The sequence below is a fragment of the Danio rerio genome, chromosome 17, assembly GCF_049306965.1.
Source record: "Danio rerio strain Tuebingen ecotype United States chromosome 17, GRCz12tu, whole genome shotgun sequence".
Lineage (NCBI taxonomy): Eukaryota > Metazoa > Chordata > Actinopteri > Cypriniformes > Danionidae > Danio > Danio rerio.
In genome coordinates, this window is record NC_133192.1 from 55,382,547 (window position 1) to 55,410,017 (window position 27,471).

The 27,471-nt window shown below is 36.0% G+C and overlaps 1 protein-coding gene across 1 annotated transcript; it reads right to left on the reverse strand.

Moving 5' to 3' along the window:
• Positions 1-824: 824 nt before the first annotated feature.
• On the reverse strand, positions 825-27,046 carry orc3 (origin recognition complex, subunit 3). Its single transcript, NM_212727.2, has 20 exons — positions 26,895-27,046; positions 26,753-26,807; positions 26,565-26,656; positions 24,347-24,479; positions 24,059-24,163; positions 19,176-19,324; positions 18,885-19,003; positions 17,037-17,196; positions 16,846-16,959; positions 16,479-16,612; positions 16,344-16,407; positions 14,634-14,750; positions 13,936-14,015; positions 13,355-13,488; positions 11,365-11,453; positions 7,336-7,430; positions 7,116-7,257; positions 2,708-2,824; positions 2,532-2,611; positions 825-1,091 (listed from the first exon to the last, which is right to left on the reverse strand). The coding sequence occupies exons 1-20, from the start codon at positions 26,928-26,930 to the stop codon at positions 986-988; spliced, it is 2,121 nt and encodes a 706-aa protein (NP_997892.2). The 5' UTR covers positions 26,931-27,046; the 3' UTR covers positions 825-985.
• Positions 27,047-27,471: the final 425 nt, after the last annotated feature.

Below are 27,471 nucleotides of genomic sequence, written 5' to 3' on the forward strand. Positions count from 1 at the left end.
TCACGCGCAATGACAAGAAATAATATAGGTCGTGCCACCAAACACATGAAAACGAAAGAAACGAGCCCGATTAAAAAAATGTAAGAAGTAGAAAGTCCAGATATTTGTGTAAAAATATAAGAAGTAAAAGTAAAAAGTTGTCAGAAAAATCAGTAGTGGAATAAAGTACTGACACCAGAAAAATTTACTTAAGTACAGTAACAAAGTACAAATACTTCAAATACAAGTATTTGTACTTTGTTACTTCCCATCTCTGGTTGTGACATCTCTACACAGTAGTTTTTTCCAGAAAGATTTAGGCTTGTCCACATGAGTCTTTGCATACCTCAAACCAGGGGCCTAGCGAACATTTTAAAAGTATGGGGGCAGGGGGGGTTGAGTAGCTGTATGAGATCAAAATGGTAATGTTAGTATAATTATTAATCACCTGTTTCTAAATGATTAGTCTCTAAAAGTGAGGGGGACGTACAAACACCCCCCCCCCCCCCCCCCCAACATAAATTTGCTAGCCCCCAGCCTCAAACAACTCTTTTTGTTGGCAGAATGCAGTAAAGTCTTCTGCATCACCTTCCATTGAGCTGTTCTTTGTGGAGACTGTGGAACAAAGCACAATAACATTACTAGCAGCAAGATGTTCCTGGAGCTCCTTGAGGTGGTCTGTGGTTTGTCTGTGACCATTCTATCCATTGTTCACCTTAATCTTTCAGATATTTTTCTTTTCTTTTCTTCACAAGAACTGTTCCTGTGGCCTTCCATTTTCTTACTATATTTCTGACTGTGGAGACTGTGGACTGACATCTAAAGTCTTATTTAAAAAAAAACTATTCAGAGGTTCAAACAGAATAATTTTTTTTTATTTCAATGGCATTTTTACAAGTACAACATGAATTTTTAAAAGTTTAATTGCAATAAAGCTCACAGTACAAAATACCATTGACCTGATTTATGAATGTCAGGCCAGTCTGTTGTGTTCAGGGAGTTTTCTTCAACATCCTCCCCATGTCAGTCTTGCCACATGGTCCGTTTTCTGTTTTGTTGATTTAACAAAACCAAGAAATTCCATCTCAGACACGGCCTGAATGAACCGAGCACTGTTAAATGTTAAGACCAATACATACTACAGCAGGCATGTCCAAACTACGGCCCGCGGGCCATCTGCGGCCCGCAATCAGTTTTGTGGCGGCCCGCGAGGCTTTTTATAAATACCAATAGAATCTGGCCCGCTACACAAAAAATGAATGTAATTCAATAAATAACCACCGGGTGTCGCTATTACACGCATTCAATTAAGCAGCAGTTCTTGTTATGATCTATCTATCTATCTATCTATCTATCTATCTATCTATCTATCTATCTATCTATCTATCTATCTATCTATCTATCTATTAAATTTATGATTTATTTCTTCTTTTTTAAATATTTCCCAAATGATGTTTAACAGAGCAAGGAAATTTTCACAGTGTGTCTGATAATATTTTTTCTTCTGGAGGAAGACTTGTTTGTTTTATTTCGGCTAGAATAAAAGCAGTTTTTAATTTTTTATGAACTAAAATAAATTATTTTTTATTAGCCCCTTAAGTCTTGAAACTTACAGAAATTTACCGTAAAATAACATACATTAAATTACAGAAATTTTCTTAAATATAAATTTCTGTAAATCAACCTGTTATTTTACAGTACATTTCTGTAATTCAACCGGCACCCCAGCTGTCGGAAGTAAACCATAAAAAAATTAAAGATTTTTTTACAGTGTATAATGTTGGATCACAAGATAATGTGTCTGGATTAATATTTTATTTTATGTTAAGTTAAAGATATTTTCAACACATAAATATACCAAGTAAAACTTACTGATGGTGAAATGAACATTTCTGAACCAGTGATCCGTTTTACTCAATTGTATCAGAGAAAGGTTCGTTACTCGAACAAACCATTGTTGCCTAATTAACTTGCCTAATTACCTTAATTTGACTAGTTAACTAACCCTGTTAAGTGTTTAAAAGTCACTTTAAGCGGTATAGAAGTGTCTTGAAAAATATCTAGTCAAATATTATTTACTGTCATCATGGCAAAGATAAAATAAATCAGTATCTAGAAATGAGTTACTAAAACTATTATGTTTAGAAATGTGTGGAAAAAAATAGTTCTCTCCGTTAAACAGAAATTGGGGAAAAAATAAACAGGGGGGCTAATAATTTAGGGGGGCTAACAATTCTGACTTCAACTGTATATATATATATATATATATATATATATATATATATATATATATATATATATATATATATATATATATATATACACACACACATTTATATATGCGTGTCTGTGTTATGTATGTAAAATTTGGCCCGCGACAACGTATTTTTTTTTTGCATCTGGCCCTCGGCCCAAAAAGTTTGAACACCCCTGTACTACAGGAATAACCATACAATTAATATTAGATTTATGACAGACACAGCTAAAATTGACATATATTCAATTAGGAACACATTCATTGCTAATATAAGATGTCAGAAGTAAAAGGATACTGTTTAAGGCTATCAAGCTGTCCATGATCCCCAGAATCAGCATCTTGGTCCTCAGCGGCAGACAGCACAGTTACAAATGCCTGGAAATACAACATGGATATCTGCCATCAACATGCACAAAGATAACCACCTCTACAGTATGTGTCATTTTGATTTTAACCATGTTCATACAGTACCTCAAGCCAATCATAGAGATTTATGAGTCTCCCACACTCAAGATGAAGCTTGTATACAATGCAGAGGTCTGGAGCAGCGCTGGAGATTGTGCCAGCATTAGTTTTCAGACTTTCATTCTGCAACAACAACAGAACACAGTAACAACTCTGGATCTATATATTAGGGCTGGGAAACTTAAAGAGCCCATATTATGGGTTTTTGAAAATTCCCCTCCATGTAGTGTGTAACACAGCTCTAAGTGAAGTTAAGTATCCAGCTAAATCTGTAAGAGTACAGTGTTTTAAACGGTTGATTCATCTATAAAAGAGTCGACTCATAGTGCTTCAAACGAGTCGCCTTGATACCGAGTCATTAGGTGTTTCGCCATGACGTACTAACGAAAGCAAGTTATGCACGCGCAAACCCGGGAGATTTGAAACCTGCGGCCCCGCCCTCTAACACAGAAACCCACACACACACACCCACAAACACACACACACACAAACATGCCGGTCGATTGAAGTCACACTGCAGATGGATATTATATCGAGTCTCTACCCAAAGATGAAACCTCAGCATTATAACCAAGCAGTTGGAAACTACTGGAAGCTTCTGCAAACTACATGCTACAAAGAATACTTCATCGGCGTTTGTTAAAGGAAGGATCAGTAAAGAGTAACTTACTGATGGACGTCAGGATGGGTTTCTTCCTCCATTCTCAAGTGTAAGTACGTGCGATTAAAGTTGCCTCGTTGACTCTAGCTTGCAAATGTATTTAGTTGTGATTTGTTACTTGTAACCGCGTGTACTGTATCAGGTTAACTGGCTATATTCTCTTATCGCGTGCAAAGTCACGTTAAAAACGAGACGCGTGCTGCTTTGTTTACGGAGCTCCATGGCAAGAGTAGTGTGTGTGTGTGCGTGCGCTGTCGTCCGGAGGTAGGTGTGTGTGTTTGTGTGTGTGTGTGCGCGCGTTGTCGCCCGGAGGTGTGTGTGTGTGTGTGTGTGTGTGTGTGCGCGGACGAGGGCAATGTGTGTGTGTGTTTGTGTCTGTGAAAAGAGCAGAGTGAGACAAGCTATGTGATCTCCTCGACAGTTTTTGGAGTTTTTGCTTAATAAAATAGTTAATCGTCTGAATTTTCAAGTCCATCTCTGTATTTACATTCACCCACTGGCAGCTAAAATCCACGCCTACACTATCGAGCGTGTATGAACTGTGATTACTCTTATATTGCTGATTAGCTGTTTGGCATTTCACTCCGACTGAAGGCAGTCGACCAATCGCAACAGACTGTCATTGGTCCAATCAGCGCAGATTAGCTTCGCGCTAAGGAGGGGTTTGGGAACAAATGAATCACTGAACGATTCATACAGGAGTCGCTGGGATAATTAGGTAAAAATAAATGCAGTTTATAAGACCATGAAAGTGATTTTTTGACCTTGCATGCATATTAAACTGTTGTTGGAGACCCTTACAACCAAGATATGACCCTATTTCATGTATAATATGGGCTCTTTAACATGTTATTAATGTGTTAACCCCACAGTTCTTATCATTTGAAAAGTCCTTTGCTTACAGGCTCTGAACACTTACACAATAGTCCCTTTCACTATACCAGTAAATATGTGGAAAATTTCCAGAACGACTTTACCGGTAAATTCGAAAAAGCGCTGTTTACACAGACGAGGATGTTACGGAATTTTTCCGGAAAAGAGCGTTCACACATCCATTCCAAAATGCCGGTAAATTCTGACATCATTCACCAGAAATGAGCTCTAAACGGCTGCGCTTGTATTTGTAAACATTTAACTACATTACAAACTCTGTGGATGATCAGTATTGTGAACAACTTAGATGAAAACATATAGAGAAACACTTTCGCATGTCGAGATGTACATGATATGTGTGTGTGCTGGCGCTATGGGAGCTCACGGGCTGTTTCACAGGCACACGCAAAGCTTTAAGGTAAACAAACAACGGCTTATCAGAAACATTTTATCAATATTTATTTACACAGTTGGCATTAAGAAGGAACATAGAAATGTTATCTGACTAACATCTAGCAGCTAAATGTGTCTGGAAAAATATTCAAAGGCTTTTAATCTCAAACCGCGCGGACGTGAATGCGTCTGACTGTTCTGATTGGCTGACGTAGACTTCTCACTTCAGCACGTTCTAGACATGTACGCGCTCTTTCCAGGAATCTTCCTTCTGCGTTCACACAGCGCAGCATTCCTGCAAATTACCGGTAATGTTACAACTTCTCTTTCCGGAAAATAGCCCAAACGAATTTACCGGTATTTTCAAAAAGGGCCTGTTCACACATATATCCTTTGCCGGCAATTTTCCGGAAAGGTCTGTATGTGTGAAAGGGGCTAATGATATAATAATGGGTTACAGGACTGCCGTGGGATATACATCACACATCTTAACCAATGAGAACATTTTGGATAGCCTGATATCAACTCTCCTTGATGGAGACATGCTAAAAGATACATTCATGGCATGTGGAAGCATGGTCAGACAGCTGCAACATAGTACTAAAGAAAAATGGAGGAAGGTACCAAAGTCTTAAATCGTCATTTTGTTCTTGAATCTCTTCCACAAGGCAGAGATGACAGAACTAAAGTTATTTGTTTTTGCGTTTAACTACTCAGGGTTCTTGCACCTTTTTCAACTTCAAATTCCAGCACTTTCAAGGTGCATTTGTGTGCTTTTCCAGCACCTAATGACCACGGTTAATTACGTTTATATATGTTGTATGTACTTTCACATTTAAATGCATAAAAACACAATATGACATTTCAACTTAAATTGTGAGTACTTTAGAGCATAAAATTATTAGGATAGTTCACTTAAAAATGATTAAAAAATAAATTTTAAAAAGTTCAGTTATTCGATGAAGTGTTTTTAAGTTTGGTCTCTTTCTACCTAAAGTTTATATCTTAAGAAATGAGCCTACAGGCAGATTTTGTTTGGGTGTAGTACCAAACTCTCATGACCAGTCATTCATGATATTTCATGTGCATTGCTACTTTTTTTTTTACAGTCGTTGGATTGGCGTTTCAGGTGCAAAGATACTTTCTGGCTGAATGTCTCCTAAATGCGTATGAAGCTAATGGCGCCAAAACAATCTGAATTCTTAAAAAACTTAAAACTGAATTTTCCATGATTCAGAACAAAACAAAATCTGAAATTTAAAACAAAGTCTATAAAAATCTGACTTAAAAAATTAAGTTGTCTTAAATTTCAGATGTTCAATATTCAAGTTCAGAAATACACATTGAAAACTTTTCTAACAGGACATAATCAGAATTATTAACTTACAATTGTTAATAATTCAATTTAACAACTCAGATTGTTTTGGCTCATTATTTGCTCCATAAATACACGCATGCGGTGAACATTTTGCAATGAAAACTGGTCGCACGACAATTTATGCACTCGCACAAATGCTCCCAAATATATTTTGAGGTCACATAGATAAAATTGTGCACATATGCAACCAAAACAGCCACAATTCCGAGCCCTTCAAATTCTAATTCAAGCACTTTGTATAAATGCTAAGCACTTTTCTAACCTTGAAAACACTATATTAAAATTCAAGCATTTTCCAGGATTTCCAGCACCCGTAAGAACCCTGACTACTGTAATACCTAAGAAAAGAAACTGAAATGTCTGGTTTTATACTTCAATAATTCATTAGTATGGTGTGGGGCCACATTTAGCAGCCAATACAGCATCAATTCATCTAGAGAATGACAGACAGAAGTCCAGCAGTGATGCTGGTGGAGGAAAATGTTTCCTGATTCATTCATTCATTCATTTTCTGCCGCTTTTCCGGGGCCGAGTCGCAAAGGCAGTAGTCTTAGGAGAGAACCCCAGACTTCCCTCTCCCCAGACACTTCCTCCAGCATCTCCAGGGGGATTCCGAGGCGTTCCCAGGCCAGCCGAGAGACATAGTCCCTCCAGCATGTCCTGGGTCTTCCCCAAGGCCTCCTCCCGGTTTCCTGATTCCTGATTCACTCCAAAATACCCTTAAGTGACTCAATAATATTTGGTTCTGGTGACTGTGCAGGCCACGAAAGATGTTTAAACTTTTCCCCATTATAGCTAAGCTGGAGTAGCTTGCACATTTGTGTAAAAATTGTATTGTTTAAATACTTTAACAGCTTCACTTATGTCCTTGATGATCCATAGTGCGCTCACCACACAACAGCTACAGATATAGTGGAGTGACAGTGATAGAGCCAATTTGGTGAATGGGGTTGATTGGGAAGCCATGATGAAAAGGACTGATAGAGGAAATTTGGCCAGGACACCAGGGTTACACCGCTGCTTTTTATACCAAGAGCCAATGGGATTATTAGTGACCACAGAGAGTCAGGACCTTGGTTACATACTTCATATTCAGTGTTTAAGGTTACCTGCAGGTAGTAGTATGGATGACTGAGAGCAGCTTGAATGGATGTGCGAGGAGTGACATTGAGCCGCTGTCGCAGGATCCCAGAGGAGCTGAAGTAACACACTTCACTGAGCGGCTGCAGATGTGCTGGAGTCAGGTATTCTCTGAGGAAAGACCCACGAGTCTTACACTGAACAACAACACTTTGCAAGACAATCAAACGTTCAGTGTGGTCCACTTACCTTACAAGGCTGTCAATAAACTCGATCACCTGGCTTCTGAGCACTTCGAATGGACTCATTTTCTTTGTTCTGCGAGATTCTTTTTCGAGCAGTGTCTAAACACAGGATTAAGTCAACAGCTCATTCTAAATCCATCAATATGGTTTTTCCAGACCTCAAAATAGAGTAACAGCTCATTTCTGGATGTTACTTCATAGCAATGTTAGAGTGTTTCTAACTCTTTCTGATTATATTCAACCTAGTTGCATTGCTGGAATTATAAGTAGTAATGTTTTTTTTTTCTTTTTTTCTCTGTTGAAAAAAAGGTTTGAATCTAGATCTGTGGTATTTGGTTGGATTGTGATCTGCTGAAGATCTGGCTGACACCAGTGTAAAGTTTTTGGAAAGTGTAAGAATTGAAATATTACAAATATTTTTGATGTCTTTGACAATTCAAAACATGAGCTGAAAACAGGGCCAATTGACTCCACAACCCAGCAGGTGGGAATGCGGGAAAAACCAGTTCCTGCTGCATTTGCATCTGAGTCTGGTGAAACTCGGCTTCATCCACCCCATCTCACGCATATGGTCATTTCAATGTTTGAAGGTTCTAGATTAACCAAACTGACTTTATCATGTTTGATATCGTTTGAAATGTCTCAGTGCGATTGGTACAATGGTCTCATTCTCTCAGAAATAGACATAATCAAAACAAATATATAACTTCAGGCATCTTTTGAACCACTGTGAAGGGTGTGACTTTTCCACAGGCAACACTAAATGTGAATGCCTTTTGTTATACACACACCCCCTTCCTTGAGGGAATTCTTGGATTATTTAAGGTAAGGTTTGAGAAAGGCTCGGCGCGATTCTGCCTAACCAGATCAGCCCATAACATGGAGCCTGCTCCATGTTATGTAAAATTTGAAGTCAGGTATGCATCTTCCATCTTGGATTTATCTTTGATAATTTGATGTTTTGTATTGATCATTTATGAATTGACTGATTGAATTGGCATAATACATTTACCTGACTAATAAATTGTAATGTTTGACCATATTTTGCTCACTCTGTAATTATTAATTCAAGTAGATTACGCTGTATCCTTGTTTCCGCATGTCTTGCGTCAGGTCAGTAGACGGTCTAAAATCCAATTGAGATGGAGCATTGGGCACACTAATTGGGTTTTAGCGATCCGGCTGACTCTTGAAATTGATTCATGTGTACTTAGTTGGAAAGGGCGTTAACTTCCATCTAGGTCAACAAGTTGTTGCACGACTAACCTAGATTGGGTACCCGACCTTTGTTTGAAGATAATATTATTCTAAATTAAGTTCATATGGGAAACCATGGGCTTGGTGAAAAACACAGTTACTATAGAGTCCAGTAGTCGGGTACATTTATATTAATGCCCTAACCTCTAATTAGAAATGATGATTGTCTTAACTCAAGGGTGTACACCTAAGCGGGACTAACCAAAAGTATTTTAGAACGAGCGTGCTGGTAGCGGCCATCTAAAGTATTAGTCAATTACCTCTGTTTAATATTCAAGACTGACCGGAGTGTGACCGTGAGGGATGCCTTCGGCCGAGGCGATTTCTCTGAGCGACATGAGCACCCGAATGAACGGATGTAATAGTTACTAGTGAAGACAAAAGGTTCAAACATTTATCTAAATTACATATTGATATAATCTTCTTAATGTTTTATGATTGGAGTCAGATAAAACGAGGATAAATATATTAATATAACTAAACCACCTCATATTAAAATTGGAGTCAGATATGAGTTAAATTTAAGATAAATCAACATTGTGCACTGGAAAGACCGAACATGCAGTGAACCTTCATCCACCAGTGGACACCGGCATTGGGCCAACTGGGTGGACCTTACAAAAGCAATGAAAGTTTCTGTAGAGCCAAATATTGTGGATCCAAATAAAAAATATATATATAAAAATGCACTTAAAATAATATTAGTTTGATTGGTATCGTTTTTTTTTTTCTTTTAAGTCACGATTTAAAAAGAAAAATTCCAAAGGGGTCTTAACCAACCTTTCAAAAGAACAGTTTTAAAACGCAACATGTTTCTCCTCAACACTCTTGTTAATTATGTAACACGACATTTTCCAGGCCTGGAAAAGTTTTGGAAAAACAGAAAACCCCACAAAGTTTTGGAAAAGTCATAGAAATTACATTTACATTTAGCAGAAAAGCAACTTTAGCTGCGGTCACACCACAACTTGCGAAATTCTGTCATATGTTGCTGCAAAAACGGGTGGTATTAAACAACATGATTAGACGTTAATAAAAGTACGCGATTGCTCCATATTTTAAATTTCTTATTTTAAATTATCTTCTATTGGTCTCACGCAATCACCTGATGTGATTTTGCAAGTAAGGTAATTCTCCAAGCTTGAACTTTGGAATGCAGTGAAATGTGAAACGTGTCGCACGCGCTTGCGTTTCTGGTCTGCCTATGAATGAAAGTCTATAGAGCGAAAAGTGCAGTGTGATCGCGGCTTTACAATAGAAGTAGTTTTTACCTATTATTACTATTTTAACAAACTCTTGAGATTATCTAAAATTAGTTTGACAAATATCTGTTTACTGGAATGGAGGTTAGTTTTTTTTTACTTCTTTTCTTGGCTGAAAACATGATCTCACATCATTAGTGCTGAGTAAGCATCATCTTTTTCACATAGATATAAAAATAAATTGAAGCTAAAGAGATTGTTGCGTGTTTTATGATACGCTGTAATTAATTTAAACGTTCATAGTTTTTTTTATGATTTACCATGTACAGTATATGCAGACATCACATGAAACATTAGCTCATGAAAATTGACTTAAAAGTCCTGGAAAAGTCATGGGATTTTTGTAGAAAAAAATGTGTATGAATCCTGGATGTGTGACATCTTAAAGAGATTCACTGAGACACCTTTATACCAAATTCACTTCATAACATCAGTCGAATGTCAAAAATAACAAATAATTTTCAAATAATATTCAAATAATTTTGAAAGTAACCAAATGTTCCATATCTCAAAATTAGAAAAAAAAAACATACTATTTTACAGCACTCTACACAGTTACACATTTGTCATTAAGCATTGAAATGTTAATATAATTTTCTTGTAAAAAATATGGCTTAAAGAACACAAACATAGATTGCCACAATCCTGTGTTTACTGTCTGATTTTAAAATATGTTTTTCTGTTTTTTTTTTTAATAATTACAGAAATAGCTGAATGTCTTTAATTCAGTGATGTAAATGTGTTTTATGGAAGATGCCCTCTAGCTTCCAAAATTAATGAAATGAAAATTGTGAGCCTACAACACCCTATTTTTCGCACAAAGTGAAGTTTTTTCATAAACTAATTTCGAGAGGATCACGTGCTTATGACTTATCACGGCTGGTCTCGAATTTGCTAATTAGTATCTTCCAATCATTCGAGACCTAACCTACTACAAATAACCACAGTTTTCAATTCACTTTATCTTCGTTTGGAAGAAACCCGCCTCCTCCCCTTTTCCTCCTCTTTTACCTCTGACTGGGCGACACGGCGGCCCAGTGGTTAGCACTGCGAGCCCCAGAGCAAGAACACCGCCAGCCCTGGCCCCACAGGACTGGTGGGTGTTTCTGTGAGGAGTTTGTATGTTCTCCCCGTGTCCGCGTGGGTTTTCCCCGGGTGCTCCGGTTTCCTCCCACCATCCAAAGACATTCAATATACATAAAAACCAAGCATTTATCTAACCCTTGTGTTCCCTTAGCTACAGCAGCGGGGGAGTTCTGAGATCCACCGAGCTCAGGCTCCCCTCTCGCTCTGCCAAACGGGAGGAAGCCCCGGACTTGAGGAGTCCTTGAGCTCGGGGCTCTCTCCCGGGACAGCATGGCAAACAAGCTTTTATAAATCATCAACTAAGTGTGAACTCGTGAAATAAAGTTAAAAATAGGAAAGAAAACACTCTCTATTAAGATGCATGACTTATTGTCAGTGATAAACCAAATACAGCTAGGCTAAAGGCGTAAAATCAGTAAATACTTTGCCTTTTGAAGCTGAAAGAGATCCGTTTTTCTCTGATAATCAATTTTTCCTGAGATGGCACCGTTCACAGAGGAATCTTCTGAAGAGACACCTGTCAGGCAAAGCAATCAATTAGAATAACTACAACGTACATATAGTGTAACATTAAGCATGAACACAATTATTTGCATATTTATCAAACACACATTATAATCAATTCAAACTTTTGAAAAGGATTAAAAAGCTTTAATGCGTTTTTTTTCCTCGAGAACTGAAAGGGTTAGTTCACCCAAAAGTTGAAATTCTGTTATTAGTTAATGACTCCTCTCAGTGACCATCCCACAACTTCAGTGGTTCGTTTTGTCATAATAAACATTTAAGAACGCTTTTGTGCACCACAAAACAGTATTAGATAAAACAATGTTCACCTTCGTTTTCTCTTCTGTGACATGTCATGGAGCACGTTTATAAGCAGAGCAGTGCAACACGCAAGCGTCGTACTGTAAATAATAAATGTTCATTGGGATCTGACACAGAAGACACTGGCAAACAAAGTCTTTACTTTTTTGGCACCCAAAAGTGTTTTGGAACTTCCTATGATTACAGCAGTACCACTGATGTCACTTGAGATTTTTTTTAAAGGTTTTACTTTGAACATCTTAGTTACTGTATATGGATGACGTGAACTCTCAGATTTCATCTAAAATATCTTCATTTGTGTCTCAAGGATGAAGGAAGATCCCAGGAGATCAGAGTGACATAAGGGAGAGTAATTCATAACAGAATTTTCATTTGTGAATAAATTATATGACATCATATAATGTCAGAACACATTTTTGCTAATTTAAGGACGGGAAAATCCGCTTTGCGCCGTGGCGCATGGTCTAAAAGGGTTGAGTTTATTTTCTTAATGAGTTATAGGTGTGTTTTGAGAATAAACCAATCAGAGTCTCATCTCCCATTCCCTTTAAGAGTCAGCTGCGTCGCGCCATAAGCGCATTCGCTATTTACAGGACGCAAAGTAAGTCTAAGTGGAAAAACTGAGCATTTCACAAGCAAACAGTTCACAGTTTTTTAACAGAAAACTGTTAAACAGAGCATCTACCATGCAAGAATGAGAGATAATCGATCTACTTTCACTTTCGCTCTTGGATAGGGAAACCATTACACACAGACATCAATTAGCCTATGAATAATTAATTTCGTTTGTTAAGCGCAAATATTTGTTTCAAAACTATTTCTAAATTCAGTTCTAATTTCCAGCAAACGAATAAATGAACAATAATAATGAAGTGTGCTCAAAAACCTGAGTTATATCCTAAAACACATGCTGTGCCGCATATGGTCAAAAACCCGACAGGTGGGCAAATCTAAGCTTGTTTTTAATAAAACAAATATAAATATGGATATAATAAATAATACTGCTAATAATAATAACATTATACAAAAGCAAATTGTTATTAATGAACTGCAAAAGCCTCCCGAGATGAAGAAGACATAAAAGCAGTGATTTTTCATATTTATATAGGCTAGAAAATAATATGTTTTGTAATATTTTAATCCTTCATATTTATATCCTATATCTATTCTTACTATATCCTATATATATATCCTAATATTTAAATTTTTTCATATGTAAAGATATTTGCCTATTGCTCTCTTGTGTGTATTAAGCAGTGTGTAAGCGAGGCGCAACTCTGCTCTGGAGTTTAGACCGGGTTAGTTTTGGTCTAATGAAAAATCTATTTTAGTTTCTCAAAATAGCAACGCGCCAGCAGTGCGCCTCAGAACGCCTTCATTTTTACACCAGAACGCCTATGGGCGCTGAAACTACCAAGCTGAAACTACCAAACAAGTATTGCGCCACACTGCGCCGGGTGTATGATAGGGCCCTAGGTTTTAGACTCTTCAGCTAGTTTCTCCCGTGTGTTAATTTATATTAATGATAGTGACACTTTTTCAAAATATTTCACTCATTTGCAACTTGGATGAAAACAAACCATGTTGACTTACTTTCCAGTGTTTCTAATCTGTTAATAAAGTCTTCCACCTGTTGAAAGACAGTCTGCATTCTCTTGGTGCTGGCTGATTGAAGAATGTCAGAACAGCCTTGTAAAGCTGCAACGAGCTCATTTTTTGCTAGAATCCTGCAAATAAAAATACAAATGACATATATGAACAGGCCAACTGGTTTATTAAAAGACAAAGATGACTAAAGATGTATGCTATTTTGACAAATGAAATGACACAATATAAAGTGGGCTAGCTGAGGGTTTATGGTATGAGGGGTTTCATTTTTTTTTCATCCTATTAATGCTTCCCCTTTAAAACTGTGCGTTACCGTGTTTGGACAAACTGAGCTCTGAGTTTCCCTAACATCATAGTGAGAGCAAACAGCAGGTAAATCATATTTGTTACCGGTTTATTTGGGTGGAAACAGTGCGATTCAGGGGCCTGCTGCCTTGCGTTCATGCATCAACCACATTTTCATTTCATCGACTACAACTTCCTCCAACGACCTCCTCTCTCTTTCTCTCCGTGTGTGTGTGTGTGTGTGTGTGTGTGTGTGTGTGTATCAAAGTAAACTGGATTACCTGAGAAGCTGCATGGCTGAATCATACTCCTCTGTCTCCCACAAATTCTTCTCATTGCAGGACACATGGAGCTCTCGTATCTATGAGCACAACAACACTTTCATTGACGCTTTTAGGAGGACCAGTTAAAAATAAAATGAAGAATTTTTTTAAATTACCTTTTTTAATTTGTTTTTATTTTATATATATATATATATATATATATATATTTTTTTTTTTTTTTTTTTTTTTTTTTTTCCTGAGGACATACGTTTATAATTCATAAATATTATCTATTTTATTTTGAGGGGATAGTGGGAAAACAAGAAAACTATGACAGTCTGTAATGCTCCCATGTAATGTTTACTATGTATGGTCTTGTTAAACACCAATAAAACAAAATTATTTAATGAATAGAAAAATAAAGACATATATAAATTGTATATTTAATTTGTGTTTTTAAATGTAATAATAAAGCAATAAGACAAAGCATTTGAACAATCTGGCAACCTGCGCTTGCGTATGCTTTGAACCTGGTATGCAATACCTAGTTTAACCACTGGGTGTCAAACTAGCATACTGCACCTTTAAAGTCAGGGCTGAGGTTTAGTTTACAGATGCACATACTTATAAACTTTGTTATTTCTAACATTAGCACATGTACTGTTAACTATAAAAACAACACTGTAAAGCCGAATATCACCAAAAGGTCAACTTACGTGCTTCCCCAGAGGAAACTTGGGCAGTGAAGAAGTCAAAGAGTGCAGACACTGAAGAATGGGAAAGTAATTCTTATGGTATTTGTGCAAGCTCTTCAATAATGTTTGGCAGACTTCCTGAAAAACCCACAAAGCAAAAGAAGATCAGGAATGCTTCTCAAGTCCGCTATAATTCAAGATGTACAATGTTTATTTTGCTAGCTCACATTGTTGTTCCTAAGGTGAACAATTAATCCGTGCTAGGTAATCTTTAAAATAATGTTTGTTTTGGTAATCATCAGTCATTTGCTTCCACGTTTGGAATGGCGTTCCTTCTGTTGACATCAGTGTGAGGGTTTCCTCAGCAACTGTATATTAATATCCATAACCATGCCGCTCTTACTGTTAACTTGATATGAGAAAATAATGCGCAAAAAGAAAGCCCCGTCCCCTACTCAATATTCCATTTCAGCGGGAAGTTGATCAATATACTCAAAAAGTCTCAGCAATTTCCGGTTCACAAGGACTTTAGAATTTTAAATGGTTGTGCATTTAAACATTTGAGAAAGGCATAAGAGCAGTAATAAAACAAGAAAAGAAATTTGTGTTAAGACAAATAAATAAAATCTTTACCATGTTTTAACACAGGTAATTGACTTTAACACAGCTCTAGTGCTGCCAGGATTATACAATTTGGCTGCGAATTAATTGTACATGAAATAATAGCAATTATGCGTTAATTGTCTGGTGCATTGTCGATAAAGTAAATGTTTTAGGGCCTAAAAAGAAATCTAATATATGGTCAAATATAAAGATATACTGTATATAAAATCATATTTAATATATATAAACTAATGCTGGGCAAAGATTAATCGCATCCAAAATAAAGGTTGTTTTACATATCGTCACCTTAGAATAAGGTTCTATCTGACATTTTTCAAAATAGAGTTATTGATATTCTTATTAAATGACAACTAATTTACATTATGGGATGTTTTTAAAGTTGTTTACATTTTAAGACTTTATTTTAAAAAACAAATGTTGCACACACTGTTTGCTATATGGAATGCAAAAACTTTTGAAGCTCAATATCTCAAAATCATTCAGAATACAGATAAAACCTTATAAATCTAAGGTGACAATATGTGTGTATTATATATATTTACCACACACACAGGCACGCACGCACGCACACACACACACACACAAAGCAATTTTGTTACATAGATATTTTGATTTACATATAATTTGTATCATATACATACAGATTTTAAATCTAAATATAAATATTCATTCTCAAATATACGCATACGTGCGTGTATTTATATACGCATAATAAATATACACAGTACATACCTTTAAATTGTTAAAACAAACTTTGTTTTATTTTGGGTGTGATTAATCGTGACACATTTTTGCCCAGCACTAATTTAAACATTTGTAACTATAATGACTGAAAATGAATATGTAAATGACCTATTTTACTATATTTGATGAATATTTGTATATTTGAAATCTGTAAAATCCAAATCTGAGCTCATGATAAATGAGTGATTTGCATATATTGCCATATATTTCATTTATTTATGGGTGCTTTGTCATGCTTTTAATTATTTATTTTTTACATACAAATTACTGTTTTACTAATTAACTTTTTAAAATGCCTTCTGTAATGCCTTCTTGAGTAGATAAGCACAGTATCATTAATAATCATCATAATAATACTAATACCTTGACATGTTGGTCACTAGTAAGAAGCTTCACCTGCTCCTCGGGCTCCTGTGTCTCCACATACCTGTAAAGAGTGTGTGGTTACAGAGCTGTTGTTGCAGAACTTTACTGGAATGAAGATATTTGTGCATTTACCTCATGAATGAGGGTAGGTGTCGGATCCTTTCCACATTTTGTTGGCTCAATGTCTTGGCACACAACAACGCCTCTCGCTTCCGACAGCAAAGCACACTGAGAGGCTGACTATTAAAGTGCTCTAACATGGAGAACTGGAAGACAAAAGGTATATATTTCAGTGCGTGTAGCTTGTATAATATATATATATATCGTAAAATTTTCTGCAAATTTTGCCATTTACCACCACAAAATCAGTCGTTTTTATTATGAAAAACTAGGGGGTTTGATAAACGCATGCATCAATACGCACATACCCAGACAAAAACACAAGAATATTTGAAACATACATGCTTTTACAAATAAAACTAAACATTTACCAGCTTACCTGTAGGCCTTTAACAAAATTTTGGACCGAAAAGTCATGATAGAGAAAGATGCCAACCAGCACCTGTATGACCCTACTGCTGAGCTTGAATGGGAAGTGAGCGTTCAGAATTAACTGTGAAGGAAAACAAATAATTAATCCCAAAGAAGAGTTTGGATTAATGTAAAAACCTCTTGACCTGAATAACAAACCTTGTCAAAAACAGAGGCTAAATGCTGAGTGCAGGAGACAGACTGAAAGACCTCAATGCAGAGCAGAGATGACACAGAGTGGGGAAGCCTGTGCTGAATGGCACTGGGAGATGTGGCAATGCCGAAAACAAAGATGAACGGAAGCTCCTGGATATATCGGCTGTTAATGAAGCAAAGGGATAAAAGATTCTCAGATCATTAACATATACAATTTATTTTTATTCCATTTAAGACAAGGGTCACCAATCACGGCTCCCTGCAGAGTTTAGCTCCAACTTGTCTCAACACACATTTTAAGTATACCTACACTGTAAAAAAAAAAAAACTGTAATATTACAGTTTACGGTATAAAAAAACACGTAAAATAATGGATATTAAATTACAGAAATTTACAGTAAAATAATGAGTATTAAATTACAGAAATTTACAGTAAAATAATGAATATTAAATTACAGAATTTTACCGTTAAATAACGGATATTACAGAAATTTACCGTAAAATAATGGATATTAAATTACAGAAATTTACCGTAAAATAACAGATATTAAATTACAGAAATTTACCGTAAAATAACAGATATTAAATTACAGAAATTTACCGTAAAATAACGGATATTAAATTACAGAAATTTACCGTAAAATAACAGATATTAAATTACAGAAATTTACCGTAAAATAACAGATAATAAATTACGGAAATTTACCGTAAAATAACAAATATTAAATTACGGAAATTTACCGTAAAATAACAGATATTAAATTATGGAAATTTACAGTAAAATAACAGATAATAAATTACGGAAATTTACCGTAAAATGACAGATATTAAATTACAGAAATTTACTGTAAAATAACAGATATTAAATTACAGAAATTTACCGTAAAATAACAGATATTAAATTATAGAAATTTACCGTAAAATAACAGATATTAAATTATAGAAATTTACCATAAAATAACAGATATTCAATTACAGAAATTTACCGTAAAATAACAGATATTAAATTACAGAAATTTACTGTAAAATAACAGATATTAAATTACAGAAATTTACTGTAAAATAACAGATATTAAATTACAGAAATTTACTGTAAAATAACAGATATTAAATTACAGAAATTTACTGTAAAATAACAGATATTAAATTACAGAAATTTACTGTAAAATAACAGATATTCAATTATAGAAATTTACCGTAAAATAACAGATATTCAATTACAGAAATTTACTGTAAAATAACAGATATTAAATTACAGAAATTTACTGTAAAATAACAGATATTAAATTACAGAAATTTACTGTAAAATAACAGATATTAAATTACAGAAATTTACTGTAAAATAACAGATATTCAATTACAGAAATTTACTGTAAAATAACAGATATTAAATTATAGAAATTTACCGTAAAATAACAGATATTAAATTATAGAAATTTACTGTAAAATAACAGATATTCAATTACAGAAATTTACTGTAAAATAACAGATATTCAATTACAGAAATTTACTGTAAAATAACAGATATTAAATTACAGAAATTTACTGTAAAATAACAGATATTAAATTACAGAAATTTACCGTAAAATAACAGATATTAAATTACAGAAATTTACCGTAAAATAACAGATATTCAATTACAGAAATTTACTGTAAAATTACAGATATTAAATTACAGAAATTTACCGTAAAATAACAGATATTAAATTAAGGAAATTTACCGTAAAATAACAGATATTAAATTAAGGAAATTTACCGTAAAATAACAGATATTAAATTACAGAAATTTATCTGAATTGGGTCACATTTAACTGGCAGTGTAAACGGGGCCTTTGACTAGGCAAATCTCACCTGCAGATGTGGATAAAATCCTGTAAGACTTGTGAGTTGAACGCCTCAAAGTCTTTGAAGATCACAACAACAGGCAAACTCTGACGCAAGCCATTGTCATTTTTTTTCTGAGAGCATTTCTGCAAAAGACCAAGTGATAATGATTATTGACAGATGCTCAGCACACCGAAATAAACTAATCAAATGCACAACACACTCTCAATTACTTAACAGAAGCATTTAGACTACTCTATCAGACGTAAATACATGTTATTGCAGTTAAGCATAGTTTATTTTCTAGTCTTCTCTTACCTTGGTAGCAGTCTTATACCACTGACACAGAGCACTAATGGTACACTGAGCCTTTTGAGGCAAAGCTGCATCCTCCTCCTGTTCTTCATCCACTGACACTGCTTTTCCCATCAGCTGCTCTAGAACCTTCTGAATCAAGTGCTTCACAGCTGTTTACAAAAGCATCATGCATAAAGCGGCAAGATTAATATTAAATGTAGTAGAATAATTTCTTGTAAATGCAAATCCTCATTTTGAGCACTGCTAAGTGGATTCTAGAATGCTGCTGCACGTTTTCTCGATACAAATATTTGCATTTTTGCAGCACGTCTTTAAATTACATCAATACCTGGACAGTTTCACACATCACCGCTAGTTAATGCCACTCACTCAATCAGTGCAGTCATTATTTTGAATATTGGTAGTAGCAGCACCATGACTCACATACACATTACCATTTTCACGTTTGTTTGACAGCTTTACACTTACGTCCCATTCACACGGGGTGTCAGCATCAACGCTTCCCATTCACTTTTAATGCGTGACGACAGGCAGGGGCGCCTGCAGGATTTCATTCCAAGGTACGCACAAATCCAGCACCGCCCGCCCCCTTCCGATGGCTGTTCAGTATTCAAACATTAAATAACGAATGCATCAAGTAAAATAAAAACTAATATTTTTTATAATTTAGCAAAATTCTGCTCTTTTTATCTTTGCATTTTTATTATTTTATTTTTGTTAGCTTTAATATTTTATTGTCTTCATAATTAAAGCTATAGACAAAATCCTGCTTGACATTTTAGAAAATATTTTGCGTAGCTACCCAGTATGTATTAAAGATCACTGAGAAGAAAAAAAACACAGAAACATGTTACATGCCAACCTTAAATGTCCAAACTATATTTAACTGAATTGTAAGATTTTTTTTTTAATTGATCATTTTATTTTTATAAAACATTTTATTAATATATTTGAGTAAAAACTAAACCGACATTTAAGAATCCATATTTATTTTATTTATTCATTAATTTGACCTGTTTATTGGTGCATATATAGGCTATAATTTAACTTATACAACAGTACCTTGGACGGCTACAGTGCCACTAAAGCTTTCAAACACAACCCCAACAAAGTAATGAAAGATTAGACTTTCTCCGGTGACGGCCGACGTCTCAACATGCCGTAACCGTCCTTCGAGTGTTATAGCCAGCATTAAATCACAAAACAAGCCGTCTGGCTTGACTGAAGTGCAGTTATTTCCTTGATGTAGCATGCAAGTTTGCACACACAGATGATTGAATATTATTCAGATGATGTCATTACGTTGCTGTGCCGTCAGCCAATCGTTGCATTGCTGATCATGAGGATTGATAGATCTGTCCTTCCCAACACACGCAAAGATCTCAGATTGGCTTATCCAGACATTTCAATCTGATTCGCAAACTTGTTTGAAGAACCAAATTAGCCAGAGATCAGTAATCAAGATTAACAGATCCAGGATCTGCCAAATCATCTTAGATCAGGGGTGTCCAAACTCGGTCCTGGAGTGCCGGTGTCCTGCAAAGTTTAGTTCTAACGTCAATCAGAAAAACCTGGGCTAGCTAATCAAGCCCTTATAGCAGGGGTGTTCACACTCGGTCCTGAAGGGCCGGTGTCCTGGGGTCCGTTCTTCGTACCTCGCTTAAATGATCTAAGATTATTTGGCAGATCAAGGATCATTTAATCTTGATAACTGATCTCTCGCTAATTTGGTTCTTCAAACAAGTTCGCGAATCAGATTAGAATGTCTGAATAAGCTGATCTGAGATCGCTGCGTGTGTTGTGAAGGACAGATCTATCGATCCTCGAAATCATGATCAGCAATGCAACGATTGGCTGACGGCACAGCAGCGTAATGACATCATCTGATTAATATTCAATTATCCATGTGAGCAAAATTACATCAAATTAGCAGTAAACAGCTTGTTAAATGACACGCAATAACCTTCCACATTTGTTGTGAGCTGCAGGCTTTACTCTTTCATGTGTCAAGTGTATTCATCATGTATTTCAATGCATATCAATGTATAAAGTTCCACATTTAGAAAAGATTTTCTTTATAATAGTAGCCATTTTTTAATCGGTGTATAAAGAATAACTGGTTGTTTACAAAAGCATTTTGATATTGGTAAAGGCGTCTGCAACTTTTGTGAAGCATTAAATCACCGGCATATTAACTGTCAAAACATGTTTATGACTGCTGAAATGTATTATTGCTTTTAAAAAAAATCACATATTCTGCATTTCTGTTATACACAATTTGTACTAAAGCGATCTAAAAAGTTCATATCAATAAGTTTTCTCTTTGCACCACCAGGTGGCAGTCTTTGTACTTTCATTTCGAAGGTGCAGATTGCATAAGTTTTATTAATATGTATAACTTTATTTATTTTATTAATGACTATAACTTTATATATATATATAGTAAAAAAAATATGTACCATTTTACCAAGTGTATATAACTACTACTGTAAGAAAATATCAGAATTCGGTACATACTTTCTGTATTATCTTTGCTTGAACTGAGACGATCTAATCCTGTTTATATGAATTGAACCTGCTCCCGATCAGGTTTAAGCTAGCAGAACTGTTGCTATGACAACAACTCTCGGATCAGCTTCGAGGAACGAAACGATCCTGGATCGTGTTAAATCGTCAATATCCAAATCCAGCTAACTGAGTAATCCACGTACGAAGAACGGACCCCTGGAGAATTTAGCTCCAACCCTAATCAAACACACCTGAACCAGCTAATCAAGCTGTTATTAAGTGTACTAGAAACTTTGTGTGTTGAAGCGAGTTGGAGCTAAAGTCAGCAGGACACTGGCCCTTCAGGACCGACTTTGGACACCCCGTCTTATAGGCTTTCTAGAAACATCTTTGCAGGTGTGTTGAAGCAAGTTGGAGCTAAAAGTTGGAAACCTCTGTCTTAGATCATTTAAGCGAGGAACGAAGAATGGACCCCAGCACTGGAGCTTATAGCTGCGTCCCAAATCGCATACTTATGCACTATTCTACGCCATTTCGTAGTATAAATAGTGTGAGTAGAGTGTTCACACTGAAAACTCTAAAAATAATAAGTGCACTTTAATTACCCGGATGATGCCCTCATTCAGCCGCTAAAATGAAGTGTGGAATGATGGACACTTCACGCTCTCAACGACCAAAGGTTTGCTTACGTAGCCGAAGGGGCGGAGCTATCGGACGCACATGTTGGATAACTTTATTTATTTTGGATGGTGAAAGCAAAATTCTCCTACGAGAGTGATTATAGCGCCTCCCGATGGTGAATGCGGTTAAACTCACGGCAGGTATTATTTGATAATTCGGTCGTTTATTTCACTGATTTGGCGACCGTCAAATGTCATCAGGGAAACGGTTTGAATTTCCGCTAAGTAAAAAAACATTAGTGTGCCATTTGGGACGACACTACATACATATACTATCCTGTTGAGTGTGTAAGTGCATAAGTACTAAGGGTGTCACGATCCTCCAAATCCTCGATTCGATTACATTTTCGATTCTAAAGGCATGATTCGATTCGATTTTCGATTATGAATAATTAATTAATGACCAATTCATTATTTGTAGCCTACCGTTTAAACTACCTGACCTGCATGGTCTTTGTTTTATCCATAAACAATACATAAACATACAGTAAATGAATAAAGGCAAGTTACACAGATAATTACCACCTGTCAATCACTTTTTTCTGCGGGACTCGTGAATAGGCAGTGATCTGTGTCGTTATAATGGCGTCGGTAAAAAAGACGCACAACCAACAGGAACCAGCCAACAGTATCTGAGGTGTTCGCTAAAATGAGAAAGTACAAGTGAGTGAAAGATTGAAGCAGTCCTCCGACTGCCAGGACCTGCTGTCTCAAGCTCATATGGCTGTGTGTGCGTCTGTGTGTGTGTGGTCACGTGATGTGCATTTTCAGAGGTAGAGAGGAAGGAGGGCTGCTCAGAAATGCTACACGCCACTGTGGATGTCAAATTGTTGTCGTTCTAAAATGCCATTTAAAAACAAAGACAGTGTAAACCGGGCCTGAGTGTGTACTTTTCGCGAGCGGATTTGCAACGGGGGCGGGTCGCGATGCCGGTGTTGTCTATCGGACGAACGAACCGTACATAATACGTACATAGCAGAGCTTGCAAAACTGTGTTTTTTTTTGTCGACAACACGAACGTTGTCAACATAACTGACTGGAAATCCAAAATACTTCCACACCGGCGACTTCATTGAAAGAGGAGAGGGTTTAAGCTCTGTCGACGGGTCTCCTGCGTCTGCAGTTTAACAAGCACTTCAACAAGCCTGTTTTTTTCCCGCTTGACAAGCCAAGCTGACGTGACATGGGGGCGTGGCAGCATCGACGATTCTATTTTTTGATTCGATGATCGAAATTTGAGCATAAATTTCGATCGATTTCGATTTTCACCCCTAATAAGTACATAGTGCATGAGTGCATAGTGTGCCATTTGGGACGCAGCTTATGTTTGTTTTGCTTTCAGTTTAGCGGTAGTCACAGCAAGGAACTGCCGCCACCTATTTGTTGTAAGTTTCAGTTCTCTGCTGCCTCATTTCCGATCCATTAAACCTTATTTGAGTGATATATTGTGTTATATTTCATTATCAGGGACAAAACGATTTCCGTATCGCAAGATAACCTGTGATTCCCACCCCTTATGAACATTATAGAACTACACATTATCATTGTATTATATGCACAGTGCAGCCCACTTACAGAAGATTTGAAAATCTGCAATTATAAGGTACAAACACATCCTTAAATGCAGATCAGGCATTCTGTACCACTGACAGGATTTCAGTCAGATTGAATAGTTTTCTCGGGTTGTATGCATACCTGCACATTCCTTGGCATGAACAGATACCACAAATGGAGTGACCGAATCCTGAAGGAGATTACACAGACTGCGAAATGTCATGGCATGATCTGGAACATTTACCCCTGGAAGACAATAACAAGTTTTTAAAAAGACTAGTTATAAAGACACCATTGTGTATAAAATAAGTCTCAGGATGTAAAATGCAAACTATGTTTCACAGCTGCTTCTCATTTTAAAATGAATCACAGATCTGCACCTAAAAAATCTATATTTCAGAAAATCTCAAAATCGAACTCATGCCTTACCTAGCATTAGGGCAGCTGTGGGGATTTCACTTGTTCTCTGCCTCCAGACATCAGATGAGGAGCCCAGCTCGTGCTTTTTAATGAACTCAACAAGACTGTCGAGCACCTTTTTATTCAGCTGATTTTGTATTTCCTGTAATACATACATGATGTATGAGCAAATGAATAAAGAAAAGAACTGAAAGGCTTGCTAAAATTTATTTAGCCAGACAAACAAAATAAGGAAACTCACAACAGTTTACTAAAGTAAATTATAAAGTATACTACACTATTTACTATTGCTTATCAGTTCACTATATTTAAAACAAGATGTCGTAGCACTCATTACCAAATCGTTTTTTTGTTTTTGTGATAAAATTTTTATTGAACAGTTGAAAATAATATTGTATATAGTTATAGACAAGGATACCAACCAACTATGTTTCTTATTATTACCCAACCCCACCCACCCCTGGCGAAAATAATAATAAATAATCCGCTTGTTAATTGTGACGTCACACGAAGCGGCTTCCGAGTCCAAGCGCTCTGTTCAACTGAATGGGGAGACTCATGAAATAGTAACAATAAACGTTTACAAAGCGATTTAATACTTTCGAAAAATCACGATCGCAGTATATATGTCCATGCCCAATATCCGATGGCCAGAAAGTGATTATTTTTTTATAAACTGTTAAATTTTTGGTATTTGTTATGCAGCAAGCCCACAGATTGTTGTGTACACTATGATTCTACATAAAATTAACTTTAATGTGTGATAGGAATAAAACGTGATCATAAACAAATGATTTCTCCACTCAAATGAACGACCCGGAAAGGGTAATACATACGTCACAAACACGTCACCACTTAACAAAAAGGAAATAAATCAGGGCCAAAAACTAAACGAGGGAATAATAATAATAGTTTAAAAAAAGGTAGAATACATAAATAAATAAATACGTAAACAAATAAATTAACCTCTGCATTTAACTTCTTACAAAAACACTTTGAATAAAGGTAGAAACATTGGACTTTTACACAGAGGTTAAATGAAATGCAAAGAAAAAAAAAAAAATCACAGCAGCATAGCTTTTTTTTTTTTTTGTAATTCTACTTTTTTATTGTTCAACAGCCCAGAACAAGGAACACACTTTACCCTACACATACATATGATACATGTTACATATTCAGCCTCGTACACCAAGAAAATTCAACAAAGAATAACAATGTACAGCAAACATATATGGAAATGAAGGTTGTGGTACCTTTGAATGTACATACTCATTTATCCTAATTTTAAATGTTGCCAAAGATTATCCCAATTTCTATGTACTTCTCCCTCCATGTTCAGTCTCCCCAGCATACACTCATATGATGCAATTTCAATCATCCCATTAATCCACTCCTTCATCTCTGCCATTGTGGCCGGCATAGCTTTTATCTTAGTTATTGCACATATCCATGAAGTAATAGTTTTTGTAGAAGCGCCATGCATCCTTGCCGCAGACAGTACCATATTTGCGATGTCCAAGAACATATACATCAAATTGTCGTAAATGCTAATTAAGGTAAAATTGCTGATAGATAGATAGATAGATAGATAGATAGATAGATAGATAGATAGATAGATAGATAGATAGATAGATAGATAGATAGATAGATAGATAGATAGATGGACAGACAGTAAGACAGACAGACAGACAACTTGATAGATAGACAGACAGACAGATAGACAACTTGATAGACAGACAGACAGACAGACAGACAACTTGATAGATAGATAGATAGATAGATAGATAGATAGATAGATAGATAGATAGATAGATAGATAGATAGATAGATAGATAGACAGACAGTAAGACAGACAGACAGACAACTTGATAGATAGACAGACAGACAGATAGACAACTTGATAGACAGACAGACAGACAACTTGATAGATAGATAGATAGATAGATAGATAGATAGATAGATAGATAGATAGATAGATAGATAGATAGATAGATAGATAGATGGACAGACAGTAAGACAGACAGACAGACAACTTGATAGATAGACAGACAGACAGATAGACAACTTGATAGACAGACAGACAGACAGACAACTTGATAGATAGATAGATAGATAGATAGATAGATAGATAGATAGATAGATAGATAGATAGATAGATAGATAGAACTGTAGTTCAAAAACACACTATTTACTACAGTATTTTTTTCCATGTGGCAAACATACATACCTCAGTGCTTGTCTGAACCGTCTCCCATAACTTCTGGCAGATCCTAAATCGATCCCTGCCGCTGTCGTCGTCAGCCTCCACTAAATATTCGTCTACATGTAATGAATAAAAATAGTGATCGTTGAAAGAAGTACGTGTGTATGGAAGTGAAGACGTTGATATTTGTAATAATGACAATCATTACTTACCAAGACCTACATGTCGCTTTCTCTTTTTAGAGGCTGACTTAAAAACAAAACATCCCTGAAATACATATAACGATCTGTAAGTCTGGACGCGTGTCAAGTTTAATAAGTTATCATGCATTTATTGCAGACAGCGCTCATTTACCTTTGACACTGATGAAGTCGTGAGTGTTTCGTTCATTTCTTTTCTTAAAAAAACATATAATTTGACAAACTTTCAGTAAACCATGCGTTTCAGTTACCGCTTTTTCGTCTTCTTCTTTGTAAGTCGGCAAACCAACAAGTGCCTATACTGCCATCTAGCAACTAGCGTCGATGTCAAGGGGAAAATGATCCATTAATAACAACATTAACCTTACAAATAATCAATCTTTCAATCTAATCAGCCCCCTGTCTTTAAGATATCTAAATAGTATGTAAAATATGTCTTTTTTTTGAGTAAGATTTGATTAATTCCTATATGTGGGGCGTAACGGTGGCGCAGTGGGTAGCACGATCGCCTCACACCAAGAAGGTTGCTGGTTCGAGCCTCAGCTGGGTCATTTCTGTGTGGATTTTGCATGTTCTTCCCGTGTTCGTGTGGGTTTCCTCCAGGTGTACCTGATTTCCCTCACAGTCTAAAGATATGCGCTATAGGTGAATATAATAAACGAAATTGGCCATAGTGTTTAAGTCTGTGGGTGTTTCCCAGTACTAGGCTGCATGTGAATATCAAAAGCATA